This window comes from Wyeomyia smithii, chromosome 1 (assembly GCF_029784165.1).
Source record: "Wyeomyia smithii strain HCP4-BCI-WySm-NY-G18 chromosome 1, ASM2978416v1, whole genome shotgun sequence".
NCBI lineage: Eukaryota > Metazoa > Arthropoda > Insecta > Diptera > Culicidae > Wyeomyia > Wyeomyia smithii.
This window is the reverse complement of record NC_073694.1, coordinates 18662368-18680762: the sequence shown is the minus strand read 5'-3', so window position 1 is coordinate 18680762 and position 18395 is coordinate 18662368. Positions and strand designations below refer to the sequence as shown.

Below are 18395 nucleotides of genomic sequence, written 5' to 3'. Positions count from 1 at the left end.
AAAAAGTATTTGCCCAATACATTAATTATTTACCACAGCAGCAAGGCAGAAGAGCCAAGTGTATTTTCTTTGACATATTTCTACCGCTATGAAAATAATTTTTTTTCAAAGCATAAAGAAAACAAACAATCGACGCTCTCCTATGAAAAATTTGCCCAGCTAGCAGTTACCCAACTAACGAACACGATTCGCTAGTTGGGTGGCAGTCGTGTTCCAATCAGCGAATTCCGACTGTATATATAGAATTATCCGACGAAATATCTTATGCTGCTTTTACTACCGGAACCATTTTGAAAAACACTATGAAATCCTAATTCGTTTGCTAATTATTCAACATAAGAAATATCATCCGATTTTACTTTACCCAACAAACAATTTTGTTGATTTACAGCTTGTTAAGCTGCAGTTAAGCGAGTTCGGGCTGAACTAGAGCCTAATAAGCTGGTATTCAACAAAATTGTTTGCTGGGTACATAATAATGCGATTTTATAACAGATTAAATTCACATCTTACGAGAACTGATTTAATTATCCAAGAAATCAGGTGACAGTAGCGAACCTATATGTGAAAACAGCAACCCGTTGTTTTACCAAAGCCAGGATCGGAGTTGTCAAGGATATCTAATAGATAACAACCGGGCTGGCGGCTTCTACTGTAGTACATAAGCGTCGTTACTTTGGTAACATATAAACATCCTGGAAGGGTATAAAAACTGAAATTTTCATCCAGGACTAGTTAGTTCATTTTCAACCGCTCCAAGATACAGATTAAATAAATCTGTCATTTACAAACCGGTTTTTTTTCTTTCTGTTCGAGTATTACCAACAAGAGGTTATGGGCACCCCGAAAGAAGCTGCGCACGGAATTCCCCAATATTCCGGTGGACCTGGATTTGAGAATTGGAGTTTTCGCGTCAAAATGTACCTGAATGCGGCGGCCGTACTGCAGGTGCTGACGGAAGACGTTCCAGCGGCGGAAGCGGAGAGAAAGATTTTTCTGGAAGTGGACCGCAAGGCAAAGAGCTTGATCGTCGGGTTCCTGGCTGATGATGTTCTGGAGGTTGTCCGGGACAAGACTACCGCCAAGGAAATGTGGACGAGCCTTAACGAAGTTTTCGCCAAGAAGTCGGTGGCCAGCCAAACTCTACTGAGAAAACAGCTCGGACGTTTGCGAATGACGGAAGGGACATCGATGCGATCCCACCTTCTAGCGTTCGATGATTTGGTCCGGCAACTGAGAACGGCCGGTGCAACGCTGGTGACTGGAGATCTCGTGTCCCAGCTCTTCTTGAGCTTACCGGATTCGTACGATACATTAGTGACAGCGCTGGAAAACATGAAGGAGGACGAACTTACCCTGGACGTGGTCAAGCAGAGGCTTTTGGCGGAAGAGCAGAAACGTGCTGATCGAACAAGCGATCCAACGAGTGAAAAACCAGCAGCGTTTACAGGCAAGCAGCAACGCAAGCGTGGTGGCAAAAGTGGAAAATTCAATGGGAAATGCCACAAATGCGGGAAACCGGGCCACATGCAGAGAGATTGCAAGCAGAAGGAAGCGCATGTTACTACAGGGCAAAATGCGGTTAGTTTCATGGTGAATCGGGCAAGTGCGGCGAAATCAAATGGTGAAACGATCAATTTTAAATTGGATTCCGGAGCTACGGACCATTTGGTGAATGTCAAGACGTTTTTCGACTCGGTTGACAATCTGTACCCCCCGGTTGTGATTAACGTGGCGAAGGATGGCCAAAAATCTTGTGGCAAGGCAAGAAGGCGAGATTAATGGATACAGCAACCAGGGCGTGCTTCTTAACGTACGAAGAGTGCTGTTTGTACCAGATCTTCGTGACAACCTGCTATCGGGGAAGAAATTGGCGGCTGGTGGTGTGGAGGTGCTGTTCTTGCAGAACAAGGCGGTTCTGAAGAAAAACGGGGTTGTCATAGCAACGGCGCCGATGAAAGGTAACCTCTACGAGCTTGACATCAAGGTGATTAGATCCACTGCAAATGTTTGCCAAGTAGACCAAAACGAATTGTGGCATCGCCCCCTGGGACATCTCGGTCAAGGTGGAATGGCCAAGCTCGTGCTGAATGAAATGGTAACCGGTGTGAATTTCAAGCCGGGACTGGATCGATTCTGCGACGCCTGTGCCCAGGGCAAGCAATGTCGGGACACTTTCGATGGAACAAGGACAAGAGCAAAGCGACCCCTCGAGCGGATTCATTCCGATGTTTGCGGTCCAATCGATCCTCCAGCCTGGAATGGTTCCAAGTATTTCGTGTCATTCATCGATGACAAGACACATTTCGCCATGATTTACCTTCTGAAGAGGAAGTCGGAGGTCTTCGAGAAGTTTCTGGAGTACGAAGCGCTGGTGACTGCGCAATTCGGTTTGCAAATCTCAAAGTTGACGGTAGACCAAGGGCGAGAATACTGTTCGACAGCGCAGAAGAAGTTTTACAAGGCAAAGGGTATCCAGGTTGAAGCTACCGTCGCATACACGCCTCAACAAAATGGCGTTGCTGAGCGATTCAACAGGACGCTTGTGGAAAAAGTAAGAACCATGCTAATTGATTCGTCAATGCCAAAGCAAATGTGGAGTGAAGCAGCTCTAGCAGCAGTTTATTTGATCAACCGTAGCCCGACAGCAGCAGTAATGGAAGGTACTACGCCGGCCGAGTGTTGGACAGGATCCAAGCCGGATCTATCAAAGCTTCGGATTTTCGGATGCAAGGGATATGCATGGGTCCCCGAGCAACTCCGGAAGAAATTAGACGCCAAAAGCCAAGAAGCAATCATGATTGGATATGCTCCAAATGGTTACCGCCTTTGGAATCGTCAAAGTAGAAAGATAATTATTGCTCGTGACGTTCGTTTCGACGAAAAATGTTTTCCGTATGCCTCTGAGCCTAAAAAAGAGGAGAAACCGTTACTGGTGTTGCCGTCGTACGAGCAAGAGGGGGATGTTGAATCAGAAATTCCTGAAACCGAACAATCAGAAAACGAAGATGATGGCTCAGGTGAAGAATCAGCCGAGGATCCTGAAGAGAACGAACCAGCCAAACAGCAAACTGGACAGCCCGACGCGCTCCCTTCACCATCAGAAAGACACAATGCTAATGGCAAGTTGTCGAGGCGCAGTGAACGGGAGCGCAGGTTTCCGGGTAAGTTGCTAGATTATATCACTGGTTTCCGAGCAACCTCTGCCTCATTGTTTTCCCCCCCAGACGTTCCTCAAACCTTCCAAGATGTGCTTACCCGTGAGGATCGCGACGAGTGGCTGAAAGCCATTCAGGATGAGCTGGATGCAATGGTACGCAACCAAGTGTGGAAGCTGGTACCATGCCCCTCAAATGCCAAACCGTTACAGACCAAGTGGGTTTTCCGAGTGAAGGAGGACGAGCAAGGACGGGCAGTGCGCTACAAGGCCCGACTCGTTGCGAAAGGTTTTCTTCAGAAACCAGGACTGGACTACGATGAAACGTACGCTCCGGTGGCAAAGCTCGCGACAATCAGAATCATTCTCGCAATAGGCGTACACGAAGGCTTCTTCTTCCACCAGATGGATGTGAAGACAGCTTTCCTTCATGGCGAGCTGAAGGAGAAAATCTACATCTGTGTTCCAGACGGAGTGAAATCTGCATCGGGAATGGCGTGCCTACTGCAAAAGTCGCTTTACGGACTGAAGCAATCACCGCGATGCTGGAATCAGAAGTTCACCGCTGAAATTGAAAAGATGGGATTTGTCCGGTCGAAGCGAGACTACTGCTTGTATGTCAGATACCGTGACAAGGACGAGCTGTTTATTATCCTGTACGTTGATGATCTTCTGATTGCGGGACGAAAATTGGCTTCCATCATCCAACTGAAAAAGAAGCTGTCATCCGTATTTGCCATGACGGATTGTGGCGAACTGCGGCATTTTCTTGGAATGCGCATCGACTACAACCCTACTAAGGGGTATTTGAAACTGTCGCAAGCAGCCAGCATCATGAAGGTTCTTGATAGTTTTGGCATGACTGAATGCAATCCGACTAAAACTCCGATGGAAAAAGGTATTCAACTGCCAACTGGAGGACCTAATGCTGGTGAACCGTTCCGAGAGCTACTGGGCAGCCTGATGTATATCATGCTCTGTGTCAGGCCGGATATCTGTTACCCTGTGGGGTATCTTGGTCGATTCCAGCAGCAGCCTTCAACCGTACACTGGAATGCGTTGAAGCGAGTGGTACGATACCTGAACGGGACCAAAACCTTAAGTCTCGTTTATCGAAAGAACAGCCAAGCAAAAACCCTCGTCGGTTATGCTGATGCCGATTGGGCAACCGACCTTCAGGACCGAAAGTCGGTGAGCGGCTTTATCTTTACGGTGTATGGATGTACCGTATCCTGGAGTAGCAAAAAGCAGTCCACCGTGTCGCTTTCGTCGAGCGAAGCCGAATACGTCGCTCTCAGCGCTGCAGCAACCGAGGCTGTGTGGATCAGCGGGGTCCTGGAAGATCTTCATATGACTGCAAAACCTGTGACAATATATGAGGACAATCATGGATGCGTTTGCATGGCCAAGAACCTGGAGAGTAAGAGGACGAAGCACATCGACGTGAAACATCACTTCATCCGGGATCTAGTGGCAAGTGGAACCCTGCATATCGAGCCAATCGGAACCCATGACCAACTGGCGGATCTATTTACGAAACCGCTGGAAGGCACCCGTTTCAAGTTACTAACGTCAAACCTAGGCATGTCGGATTGAGAGGGGGTGTGAAAACAGCAACCCGTTGTTTTACCAAAGCCAGGATCGGAGTTGTCAAGGATATCTAATAGATAACAACCGGGCTGGCGGCTTCTACTGTAGTACATAAGCGTCGTTACTTTGGTAACATATAAACATCCTGGAAGGGTATTAAAACTGAAATTTTCATCCAGGACTAGTTAGTTCATTTTCAACCGCTCCAAGATACAGATTAAATAAATCTGTCATTTACAAACCGGTTTTTTTTCTTTCTGTTCGAGTATTACCAACAAGACTATACATTAGAGAAATGACAAGACACTCACCGTTAAGGCAACTGTCAACATCAAAACGGGCGAGCTGTATAATTTTGCATTGCCGTTATCCGTTTTGATGTTGACAGTTGCCTTAACGGTGAGTGTCTCGGCGTCTCTCTGGTGTATAGGCTGACTAGGTGACAGGGGGCCTTTCTTACCGTGTAGGAATGTTCTTTTAAGGGATCATTCAAATAATACATAACGCGCTCAGGGGTGGGGGGGTATTCAGCGAAGCGTTATATTGCATGTGGCAAACATGTAAAATTGCGTTACATGGGGGTGGGTGGGTATTGAAAATTGCCAAATTCCGCATTATGTAATATTTGATGGTTCCTAAATTCACAGTTGATTTTAAACGAAAAAGTTTTGTAAATCAAGGTAAATAAACAGTATACTTTTAGCGTGCACACCGCATGACATGTTTTTGTTTACCTAGTTCGACTCGGAAAAATATTGATGAATTCTGTGAGAGCTTTTAATGCTACATTGTAAACCGAAAACGAGTGATGAATTAAATATAAAGCCGTATTTTAAAAGACGAGTAGAGTTCACTGGACCTTGTATTTCAAATAAGACGATTTGCCTGTCGAAACTTCTGTCGTACGGTCCATAATCACGTAAATATCGAACAAAAGTAATTTGGTTCCAAGTTTGTGAATTATATGAGAGAAATGGAGCAATTTAGCGTAACGAAGATGGAAGAAGCCACTTCAATAAAGGTAGAAGAACTGATAATATCCGACGTTGTGGCTACAAAAGAGGAAACTCCGCTCGCCAGCAGGATGGACATCACCGATAAAAATGGGACAAGCACAGCTTCTGATGGAATTGCAGTTGCCAACTCTAGGTAATTTCGTGTTGGTTTTTTTTGGGAGTTAATCGAAAAAATTGTAGACAAAATTTCGAATCAAAAATTTAAATTATTGAGGTTCAAAAACTGTTTTCGGCCCACACACAAATCATATTATGGTTAAGAACCAACGATAAGCTATTATCACTAAGAATATTTTTTCTTGCTTTGCATTCTGTTGCAGCAACTCTGAAAAGCATAATACCGGTGTTGGTGATCATCCGGAGAAAAGGCACATTTGTGAATTCTGCAACAAGGAATTAACCACAAACTACAGCTTGGTGACCCATAGAAGAGCTCACACTGGAGAACGACCTTATACGTGTGATATCTGCGGCGAAACATTCAGAGCAGTTCAAAATCTGCGGTACCATAAGAATACTCATATGAGGGAGCTTAACTTCAAGTGTGACATATGTGAGCAACGGTTTTCGCTAAAATCACATCTTGCGTCACACAAGAAAACGCACAGCTTAGATTACCCTCATAAGTGCTCAATTTGTGATCGAAGATTTTCGTATAAATGGCGTCTCACAGAACATATGCGCACTCACAGCGATGAGCGACCCTTCAAGTGCGACATCTGTAACAAATCGTACAAGAGATCTCAAATTTTGAAGCGTCATATCTGCAAATTATACGATCCAAGGTAAGTGGCGTTTATGCAGTGACGAATATGTAAGTTCCATTTGCAAAAAGCCATCATTTATTACTTTAAACCCAAAAGGACATTTTCGATGTTTAAAAACCAACTACAAGCAAAATTATTTATTTTTTCTAAGAATATTTTTTCTTTCTGTTGCAGCAAGTCCGAAGGATCGAAAAAGCGCAAAACCGGCGTTTTCGATCAACCACCGAAAAAGCACGTTTGCGACATCTGCAACAAAGAACTGGGTACAAAATACAACTTGGAAGATCATAGAAGAACGCATACCGGGGAACGACCTTTTGCGTGTAATATCTGCAGCAGAACATTCCATACAGCAATACGTTTGCAGTACCATAAGCGTGCTCACACAGAAGACCAGAATTTCGAGTGCGACATATGCAAGCGATGTTTCTCCGTAAAATCAAATTTAACGGTCCACATGAATATACATCGCACAGATTGTCCTCATAAATGTTCGATTTGCGATAAAAAATTTCCCTCTAATTGTCATCTTGAACGACATATGCACAGTCACAGCAGTGAACGATTCTTCAAATGCGAAATCTGTGACGTTTCATGCAAGAGATCTAATAGTCTAGAACGTCATATGAAGATCCACAAGGTCGATCCCTCCCCAGGGTAAGTATCTACATATTTACTAAAGTGAAGGATGAATAAGCTTTATTCGTAGATAGCTTTATTTGTAAAATGTGGTAAAATTACCTCAGTTCTACTCCACTTTCGATGTTAATTCATTGTTTTCGATAACGCCGTCAGAATTCAGTCCTTAAAATTTTACCATATATATCCGAGTCAATATGAAACAATATTACCATACACTGTATTTATTATACCAAAATATCACTCAGTCAGTGATTAATGCCTTAATGAAACCAACGCTAAGATATTATACATGAGTAATATTTATAATCTAATTTGCTGTTTGAAATATAGTAAAATTTTGTCTTTTTATCACTCAATCACACTGATAATAAATCAACTTATTTTATTTTTTCTGTTGCAGTAATACAGGAGGTTTGGAGCCAAACCAGACCGATAGCATCCGGAGCAATGGATCCGCAAAATACACGTGCGACATATGCGGCAAACAATACAAAGGTATGAGACGTCTTCACTTTCATCTAAAGCTTCATCAGAGCACCACTGTGAGACCTGATAATAATCAACACAAAAAGCTGTACGAGTGCATAATTTGCGGAAAAGGAAATCCGAATAGAGCATTGCTCATAAGGCATATGCATTGTCACACTAAAGTACGGGCTTTCAATTGCGATATTTGCGATTCATCTTTTAAGTCAGCTGATTATTTGAAACGCCATAAGAAAAGGCACCTCTACGAGAGACCGTATAAATGCGAAATTTGCGGAAAAGAATTTCTCGCCCCTGGCATGCTAAAACGGCACTTGTTTTGCCATACTAATGAACGCATTTGAAAGGTCAAATGCACTAATTGCAGCCTATCATTCGAGTCAGAATGTAATCGGAGCAATCATATTTTGAATGTCCACAAGCAGTCCGTACGAGTGCGCGCTTTATAATAAACCATTCACATGCAAACAAAACCTTTGGGAACATCAGGCTTTGCATTCTGAATAACGACCATTCATATGCGATATGTATTTGCCAGGGTGGATCTATCTGTCAAACATCGTGTAACCAACATATTCGGCAACATGGCGTTTGTTTTGGTTTTTGTTCCTTTTGGTCATGAAATTGATCGACGTGAAATATTATAGAATTGGAATGTTTGTCATCAAAGCTCGCGAAACCGCGGAAAACTTTCATGAATGTGTTGTGTAGTGATTTTTCCTCCATTATTGTTCATAGTTACAAACATCATGGACCTAGTGATGGAAAACTTATCGATACTTATCGATAATATCGATAAGTGCTTGACATCGATATTATCGTTAATTTTTTGACGTTAACGATAATTATCGATATTATAAGGGTGAGCACAAGTCAGTGCGGCTGGTTACTGGAGGAGACCCAAGGAAGGAGACCTCACCTACCCTTCTCTAGGAGTTGCTTTTGCCGCTGGGTATTTGTTGCTATTCGACAAGATTTAGCATTGTTGGGGGTGGTGTAAAGGTTCCCCCCGGATGTCACTGAGTTTCTGAGAAATAATGGTAACTAAAAAGGTATTTATAGTTTTTAGTTTCCTATGAACAGATGAATTCGACAACTCAGTACTGGAGAACTTTAAAAAAATATCCAAACTTTTCGCACCATCTCATAAAAAGCAATGACACGAAATTGTAATAAAATACATTTTCTTTGGCTTGCCAACTCTTATAATATGATGGACATGCATAGCGGCAGTCTATTGGTAACTCTCTGATAATTGATTAGTTTAACTTGGAACTGTTTAAGTTTAAAGTATCTGTTACCCAACAAACAATTTTTAGTTCAACTAAAAATCCAAATCAACGAAATTGTTGCGCCAAAAAAAGTATCCTGATTTATACAGGGGGTGGAAAAAATAATTGAGATAAAAAAAATTCTCTCGAATTTAAAATGGCCAGAACTTTACGAAAAATGAATCAATTTTGATAACCAGTTTCATTCCACTGGCAAACAGTATTATATTAGTATTACTTGGGAACTTGGTGTGACCATCCTACCCCGAAAATGTTTCGGATTTCAAGAGTGTGTGTCAAAGTGTACATTTTTGCAACGCATAGAACGTTTTAGGCAACTAAATTGTCTATCTTAAATACTATCTAAAAAAATCTGAGATCACCGATATTTTCTAAAATCATTTTTTGTTTTTAAAATTATATTTTTTCAGAGTAGGATCTTAAACTCATTTTTTTATATTTTTGAAGTAGGCTGACCAGATTTTCTCGGGATAAAAACGGGACAAACGGGTTCAAAAAACGGTACACATGTTAACATTTATTCTTGAAATTTTTCTCCAACCAAAGCATGCAAACAATTGGGACTGCTTCGACGAACTAACCCCATCCTGAAGAGTGCAATTTTCAGCAATGAGTTCCTGAAATTTGTCACATGATGATCGAAATTTTGACTAACAATTATCATGGTCACAACTTTCAATCTGACCTTTTTAAATGTTAATCCAGATAAATTTTCAAACGCAAGTTTGCAAAGTTGCTTGGTTTAATAAGACCTACACACCCACAATGTTCGATTGAATTCTGCTGGAGTGCTGCAAGCTCAAAGAAAATTAGTACCCAACAGGGAAAAAACCGCCAAAATCAACACCCATACTTAATAAATTCATACCTCGATGATTCCTTGGCGAATTTTCAATCTTTGGCTACCTGAACCTGAACCTGAAATAAATTCTGATTTATTGACAACATATAAACCTATGTGAAACAGAATGTCAGAAAAAGTTCTACGCGTTGCAAAAATGTACACTTTGGCACACACTCCGGAAATCTGAAACATTTCCAGTGACCCTTGGTCACGTCCAGTTCTCAAGTTATACTAGGAATCTAGGACAGTTTTCCAGTAAAATGAAACCTGTTTTGTCTGAATTGATTCATTTTTCGTGAAGTTTTGGCCATTTAAAAATTGACAGAATTTTGCCTGCTTCAATTATTTCCCTTATTACACAACCTTCAAAATGAACTTCGGCTTGAAACTACTCCGTAGAAAGCACTCCCGGCGTAAAACTCAAAGACTTTCCAAAACAAACTGTTTAACTCGTCCGGTAGTTTGAATTATCATTCGCAGTATCGTAAGATTTGTCATTCAAGGCCTTAACACAATGGATACGTTGCGGCTGCGTTTGCGGCAATTTGACAGTTAGCCCATACATTTACTGTCAAATTGACGCCAACGCAACGCAAACGTATCCATTCTGTTTGGGCCGTTACTATAACCGCAATAACGTTTGCGGTAAAAAAATGGACAAAAAATTCCCGATTTCATGGGTTTCAAAATGGCGTCAAAAACAGACATCGTGCGGCACCTTGTGGACGCCGGGTATGCCGGTTCTGGCATCTACAACATTTTGACACTATTGGACAATGATCAGAGCATCGAAAGAAAACCCGGTTCTGGTCGGCCAACGACCCTGAGTGACAAGAAGCTTGCTGATAACCAAAAGGATGCTGAAGAGGAAGACCGAGGGAAAAGTGGCTAAATCGCTGCGTGCACTTGGCCGAGAGGTTGGTGCATGCTCTAAAACAGTGAAAAAGTATCTGGAGAACATGGACATGAATACAAGAAGCTGCAGTCCCGACCACTGGTCTCGGAGCTGCAGGCAATGACGCAGCGACAGCGGTTGAATAAGATGGTCAAGTCGATTTTCCCGGAGAATCGCGACGCGGCAGTGGTATTGGATGACTAGACCTATCTCACCCTGGATGGCAACGACTAGCAGGGTTTTTCGTATTTTACCTCCCCCACGAAGGAAGTGAGCACCGAGGTAAAGTTTATTTCACAGACCAAGTTCCCCAAGAAGGTGCGGCTGTGGCTGACAATCAGCGAGAAAGGGATGTCAAAGTTACTCTTCTTTAGCTCCGGGCTGGCCGTGAACGGGGAAATTTATAGTACGAAGTGCCTGACAGACGTTGCGTCGTTCATCAAGAAATACCGTAAGCGCGAAGACACGGTGTTCTGGCCAGATTTGACGTCGGCCAATTACTCGAAGCGATCGTAGGAGGAGATGGAGCGGCTGAATATCGATGTGGTACCGAAGTCGGTGAATCCGCCCAATGTCCCCCACCTGCTTCCCATCGAGAATTTCTGGGCAAACTTGAAGCGCAAGATCTATTCCAACAATTTTGTCGCGAAAACGGAGGAGGAATTAATAAAAAAAAAACGAAGAAAGAGCTTAAAAACATGGCTACACGCATGTTTTCGTCCGCCATGGCAAATGTTACGGTTAACTGCCGGAAGGCCGCACGCAAGGACGTAATATTTTTTTGCGAGGAAGCTAACATGATAACCTTGCATAGGAAATTCATCCAACTCAATTATCTGTCATAGTTTCTTTTTCATCACCATCTGGAATAGTCTTTTTTTCATCATCTGAAAAAAAAATTTTTTACCGCAAACGTTTGCTGTCAAATTATCGATAATATCGATAAAACCCCCGGAATTATCGATTGTTATCGATGTACGTTTTGGGCGATATTTCCCATCACTACATGGACCAACAAACGTCATGGACCAGAGTTGATCTGCGATAACACACACATATATGAAATTTGACAGCAGTGAATCCCCTCTGGTATTTGCGTTCCAACCTAAAAGACACATCGTGCGTAACGGGAGCACTGGAAAACTCAAAAGCACCACGAGATTAGGAAAGCAGAAGAACTGCTAGGCAGCTGGCAAGGACCTAAGACAAGACGCGACAGCTGGCTTCTTATTTTTCTTTTCGTCACGGCCGTCATCCCCGTCGAAATTTTTTTGAACGTTCCATACCGTTGATACCAGAGTGATTATTTTTAACAACTTCTGCAGGTCAATGAAAATAAAACAAATTAAAATTGCAATATATAGGCGAATAATACTCAATTCTTATTTATTATTTTATGTTCAATAAATCATACTTCTACTATCAAATTTTTTCTTCCTAAGTTTCTTGGTACCCAAATTTTTTCTTTCTAAGTTTCTTGGACTTCAACCGAAATAGTAATAAACGATTAATCAATGCATTTTTAAAGTTATAACAGTGAAATACATTACTCGGTAATATCATGTGCCTTGCATACTTTTGCATCATTATTTATGAACAATTATAATAGCTAAATTATGACTCTCAAGCATCACTGCTTTACAGTGAAAAGTAACCTCGTTGTATTTTCTACGTGACGATTGCGTTATCGAATTCAGCCAATCAGCAGCCGGTTCAAATTGGTTGAATGTAACGGTGATCAGCTGTCACGTCTTGTCTTAGGTAAGGACGGCATTCCAGCCAAACTTTTTAACGTCGGGAGCGAACAGCTGTTTCGTGCGTTACACCGAATCAGTGTGAGAGTGTGGTCCGATGAAGAATTACGCTCGGACTGGTTGGAGGGTCTCATATGTCCGATATACAAGAAAGGTGACCGCCTGGACTGTAGTGATTATCGGGGTATAACCCGTCTCAACACCAACACCAAAATTCTCTCCCGTATTCTGTTCCATAGACTTAGGTCATTGTCGGAGACCTTTGTTGGCGATTACCAATGTGGTTTTCGAGGGGGACGCTCCACTACGGAGCAAATGTTCTCCCTGCAACAGATCCTTGATAAATTTCGAGAATTCAATTTGTAGACTCACCATCTGTTCATAGGCTTTAGGGCAGCGTACGATACAGTTAAGAGAAATGGTTTCCCAACAAAACTAATTAGGCTGATACATGCCACCCTTGAAGACTCTACAGCATGCGTCAAGATAGCCGGTGAGATATCGGACTCCTTCGTGACGTTAAATGGTTTGAAGTAGGGAGACGGGTTGTCAAACTTAACATTGCATTGGAAGGTGTCTTTGCGGAGGGCTGGCGTGCAAAGAAGCGGCATCATCATTACGAAGTCTCATATACTCCTCGGTTTTGCGGACGATATCGATATCATTGGTATCAACCGTAGAGCAGTGGTAGAGGCCTTCAGTCCTTTCAGGAGGGAAGCTGCGAGAATAGGGCTCATCATTAAATCTGCCAAAACGAAATACATGGTGGCTGGTAGAGAACGTGGTAGCTAGGACAGGACGTGATAAGTGGCTTCTAGTTATTCTTCTTTTCGTTCAAAATTGCCCTCATGAAACATTTGTGATTTTTCGGCACGACGCTTGCCAGTGTTTCCAAAAATGTTTAATTAGCATAATATAAATATCAAGGATTTTCCAAGTCCACAAGCAGTCCGTACGAGTGCGCGCTTTATAATAAACCATTCACATGCAAACAAAACCTTTGGGAACATCAGGCTTTGCATTCTGAATAACGACCATTCATATGCGATATGTATTTGCCAGGGTGGATCTATCTGTCAAACATCGTGTAACCAACATATTCGGCAACATGGCGTTTGTTTTGGTTTTTGTTCCTTTTGGTCATGAAATTGATCGACGTGAAATATTATAGAATTGGAATGTTTGTCATCAAAGCTCGCGAAACCGCGGAAAACTTTCATGAATGTGTTGTGTAGTGATTTTTCCTCCATTATTGTTCATAGTTACAAACATCATGGACCTAGTGATGGAAAACTTATCGATACTTATCGATAATATCGATAAGTGCTTGACATCGATATTATCGTTAATTTTTTGACGTTAACGATAATTATCGATATTATAAGGGTGAGCACAAGTCAGTGCGGCTGGTTACTGGAGGAGACCCAAGGAAGGAGACCTCACCTACCCTTCTCTAGGAGTTGCTTTTGCCGCTGGGTATTTGTTGCTATTCGACAAGATTTAGCATTGTTGGGGGTGGTGTAAAGGTTCCCCCCGGATGTCACTGAGTTTCTGAGAAATAATGGTAACTAAAAAGGTATTTATAGTTTTTAGTTTCCTATGAACAGATGAATTCGACAACTCAGTACTGGAGAACTTTAAAAAAATATCCAAACTTTTCGCACCATCTCATAAAAAGCAATGACACGAAATTGTAATAAAATACATTTTCTTTGGCTTGCCAACTCTTATAATATGATGGACATGCATAGCGGCAGTCTATTGGTAACTCTCTGATAATTGATTAGTTTAACTTGGAACTGTTTAAGTTTAAAGTATCTGTTACCCAACAAACAATTTTTAGTTCAACTAAAAATCCAAATCAACGAAATTGTTGCGCCAAAAAAAGTATCCTGATTTATACAGGGGGTGGAAAAAATAATTGAGATAAAAAAAATTCTCTCGAATTTAAAATGGCCAGAACTTTACGAAAAATGAATCAATTTTGATAACCAGTTTCATTCCACTGGCAAACAGTATTATATTAGTATTACTTGGGAACTTGGTGTGACCATCCTACCCCGAAAATGTTTCGGATTTCAAGAGTGTGTGTCAAAGTGTACATTTTTGCAACGCATAGAACGTTTTAGGCAACTAAATTGTCTATCTTAAATACTATCTAAAAAAATCTGAGATCACCGATATTTTCTAAAATCATTTTTTGTTTTTAAAATTATATTTTTTCAGAGTAGGATCTTAAACTCATTTTTTTATATTTTTGAAGTAGGCTGACCAGATTTTCTCGGGATAAAAACGGGACAAACGGGTTCAAAAAACGGTACACATGTTAACATTTATTCTTGAAATTTTTCTCCAACCAAAGCATGCAAACAATTGGGACTGCTTCGACGAACTAACCCCATCCTGAAGAGTGCAATTTTCAGCAATGAGTTCCTGAAATTTGTCACATGATGATCGAAATTTTGACTAACAATTATCATGGTCACAACTTTCAATCTGACCTTTTTAAATGTTAATCCAGATAAATTTTCAAACGCAAGTTTGCAAAGTTGCTTGGTTTAATAAGACCTACACACCCACAATGTTCGATTGAATTCTGCTGGAGTGCTGCAAGCTCAAAGAAAATTAGTACCCAACAGGGAAAAAACCGCCAAAATCAACACCCATACTTAATAAATTCATACCTCGATGATTCCTTGGCGAATTTTCAATCTTTGGCTACCTGAACCTGAACCTGAAATAAATTCTGATTTATTGACAACATATAAACCTATGTGAAACAGAATGTCAGAAAAAGTTCTACGCGTTGCAAAAATGTACACTTTGGCACACACTCCGGAAATCTGAAACATTTCCAGTGACCCTTGGTCACGTCCAGTTCTCAAGTTATACTAGGAATCTAGGACAGTTTTCCAGTAAAATGAAACCTGTTTTGTCTGAATTGATTCATTTTTCGTGAAGTTTTGGCCATTTAAAAATTGACAGAATTTTGCCTGCTTCAATTATTTCCCTTATTACACAACCTTCAAAATGAACTTCGGCTTGAAACTACTCCGTAGAAAGCACTCCCGGCGTAAAACTCAAAGACTTTCCAAAACAAACTGTTTAACTCGTCCGGTAGTTTGAATTATCATTCGCAGTATCGTAAGATTTGTCATTCAAGGCCTTAACACAATGGATACGTTGCGGCTGCGTTTGCGGCAATTTGACAGTTAGCCCATACATTTACTGTCAAATTGACGCCAACGCAACGCAAACGTATCCATTCTGTTTGGGCCGTTACTATAACCGCAATAACGTTTGCGGTAAAAAAATGGACAAAAAATTCCCGATTTCATGGGTTTCAAAATGGCGTCAAAAACAGACATCGTGCGGCACCTTGTGGACGCCGGGTATGCCGGTTCTGGCATCTACAACATTTTGACACTATTGGACAATGATCAGAGCATCGAAAGAAAACCCGGTTCTGGTCGGCCAACGACCCTGAGTGACAAGAAGCTTGCTGATAACCAAAAGGATGCTGAAGAGGAAGACCGAGGGAAAAGTGGCTAAATCGCTGCGTGCACTTGGCCGAGAGGTTGGTGCATGCTCTAAAACAGTGAAAAAGTATCTGGAGAACATGGACATGAATACAAGAAGCTGCAGTCCCGACCACTGGTCTCGGAGCTGCAGGCAATGACGCAGCGACAGCGGTTGAATAAGATGGTCAAGTCGATTTTCCCGGAGAATCGCGACGCGGCAGTGGTATTGGATGACTAGACCTATCTCACCCTGGATGGCAACGACTAGCAGGGTTTTTCGTATTTTACCTCCCCCACGAAGGAAGTGAGCACCGAGGTAAAGTTTATTTCACAGACCAAGTTCCCCAAGAAGGTGCGGCTGTGGCTGACAATCAGCGAGAAAGGGATGTCAAAGTTACTCTTCTTTAGCTCCGGGCTGGCCGTGAACGGGGAAATTTATAGTACGAAGTGCCTGACAGACGTTGCGTCGTTCATCAAGAAATACCGTAAGCGCGAAGACACGGTGTTCTGGCCAGATTTGACGTCGGCCAATTACTCGAAGCGATCGTAGGAGGAGATGGAGCGGCTGAATATCGATGTGGTACCGAAGTCGGTGAATCCGCCCAATGTCCCCCACCTGCTTCCCATCGAGAATTTCTGGGCAAACTTGAAGCGCAAGATCTATTCCAACAATTTTGTCGCGAAAACGGAGGAGGAATTAATAAAAAAAAAACGAAGAAAGAGCTTAAAAACATGGCTACACGCATGTTTTCGTCCGCCATGGCAAATGTTACGGTTAACTGCCGGAAGGCCGCACGCAAGGACGTAATATTTTTTTGCGAGGAAGCTAACATGATAACCTTGCATAGGAAATTCATCCAACTCAATTATCTGTCATAGTTTCTTTTTCATCACCATCTGGAATAGTCTTTTTTTCATCATCTGAAAAAAAAATTTTTTACCGCAAACGTTTGCTGTCAAATTATCGATAATATCGATAAAACCCCCGGAATTATCGATTGTTATCGATGTACGTTTTGGGCGATATTTCCCATCACTACATGGACCAACAAACGTCATGGACCAGAGTTGATCTGCGATAACACACACATATATGAAATTTGACAGCAGTGAATCCCCTCTGGTATTTGCGTTCCAACCTAAAAGACACATCGTGCGTAACGGGAGCACTGGAAAACTCAAAAGCACCACGAGATTAGGAAAGCAGAAGAACTGCTAGGCAGCTGGCAAGGACCTAAGACAAGACGCGACAGCTGGCTTCTTATTTTTCTTTTCGTCACGGCCGTCATCCCCGTCGAAATTTTTTTGAACGTTCCATACCGTTGATACCAGAGTGATTATTTTTAACAACTTCTGCAGGTCAATGAAAATAAAACAAATTAAAATTGCAATATATAGGCGAATAATACTCAATTCTTATTTATTATTTTATGTTCAATAAATCATACTTCTACTATCAAATTTTTTCTTCCTAAGTTTCTTGGTACCCAAATTTTTTCTTTCTAAGTTTCTTGGACTTCAACCGAAATAGTAATAAACGATTAATCAATGCATTTTTAAAGTTATAACAGTGAAATACATTACTCGGTAATATCATGTGCCTTGCATACTTTTGCATCATTATTTATGAACAATTATAATAGCTAAATTATGACTCTCAAGCATCACTGCTTTACAGTGAAAAGTAACCTCGTTGTATTTTCTACGTGACGATTGCGTTATCGAATTCAGCCAATCAGCAGCCGGTTCAAATTGGTTGAATGTAACGGTGATCAGCTGTCACGTCTTGTCTTAGGTAAGGACGGCATTCCAGCCAAACTTTTTAACGTCGGGAGCGAACAGCTGTTTCGTGCGTTACACCGAATCAGTGTGAGAGTGTGGTCCGATGAAGAATTACGCTCGGACTGGTTGGAGGGTCTCATATGTCCGATATACAAGAAAGGTGACCGCCTGGACTGTAGTGATTATCGGGGTATAACCCGTCTCAACACCAACACCAAAATTCTCTCCCGTATTCTGTTCCATAGACTTAGGTCATTGTCGGAGACCTTTGTTGGCGATTACCAATGTGGTTTTCGAGGGGGACGCTCCACTACGGAGCAAATGTTCTCCCTGCAACAGATCCTTGATAAATTTCGAGAATTCAATTTGTAGACTCACCATCTGTTCATAGGCTTTAGGGCAGCGTACGATACAGTTAAGAGAAATGGTTTCCCAACAAAACTAATTAGGCTGATACATGCCACCCTTGAAGACTCTACAGCATGCGTCAAGATAGCCGGTGAGATATCGGACTCCTTCGTGACGTTAAATGGTTTGACGTAGGGAGACGGGTTGTCAAACTTAACATTGCATTGGAAGGTGTCTTTGCGGAGGGCTGGCGTGCAAAGAAGCGGCATCATCATTACGAAGTCTCATATACTCCTCGGTT

The 18395-nt window shown here is 41.8% G+C and overlaps 1 protein-coding gene across 1 annotated transcript; it reads left to right on the top strand.

Moving 5' to 3' along the window:
• The first annotated feature begins 5485 nt into the window (after positions 1–5485).
• On the top strand, positions 5486–17532 carry LOC129722824 (zinc finger protein 728-like). The gene is made up of 4 exons (XM_055676614.1): positions 5486–5896; positions 6084–6548; positions 6705–7187; positions 7573–17532. Exons 1-4 carry the CDS (start codon positions 5712–5714, stop codon positions 8000–8002), a joined length of 1563 nt encoding a protein of 520 aa, XP_055532589.1. The 5' UTR covers positions 5486–5711; the 3' UTR covers positions 8003–17532.
• The last annotated feature ends 863 nt before the right edge of the window (positions 17533–18395 follow it).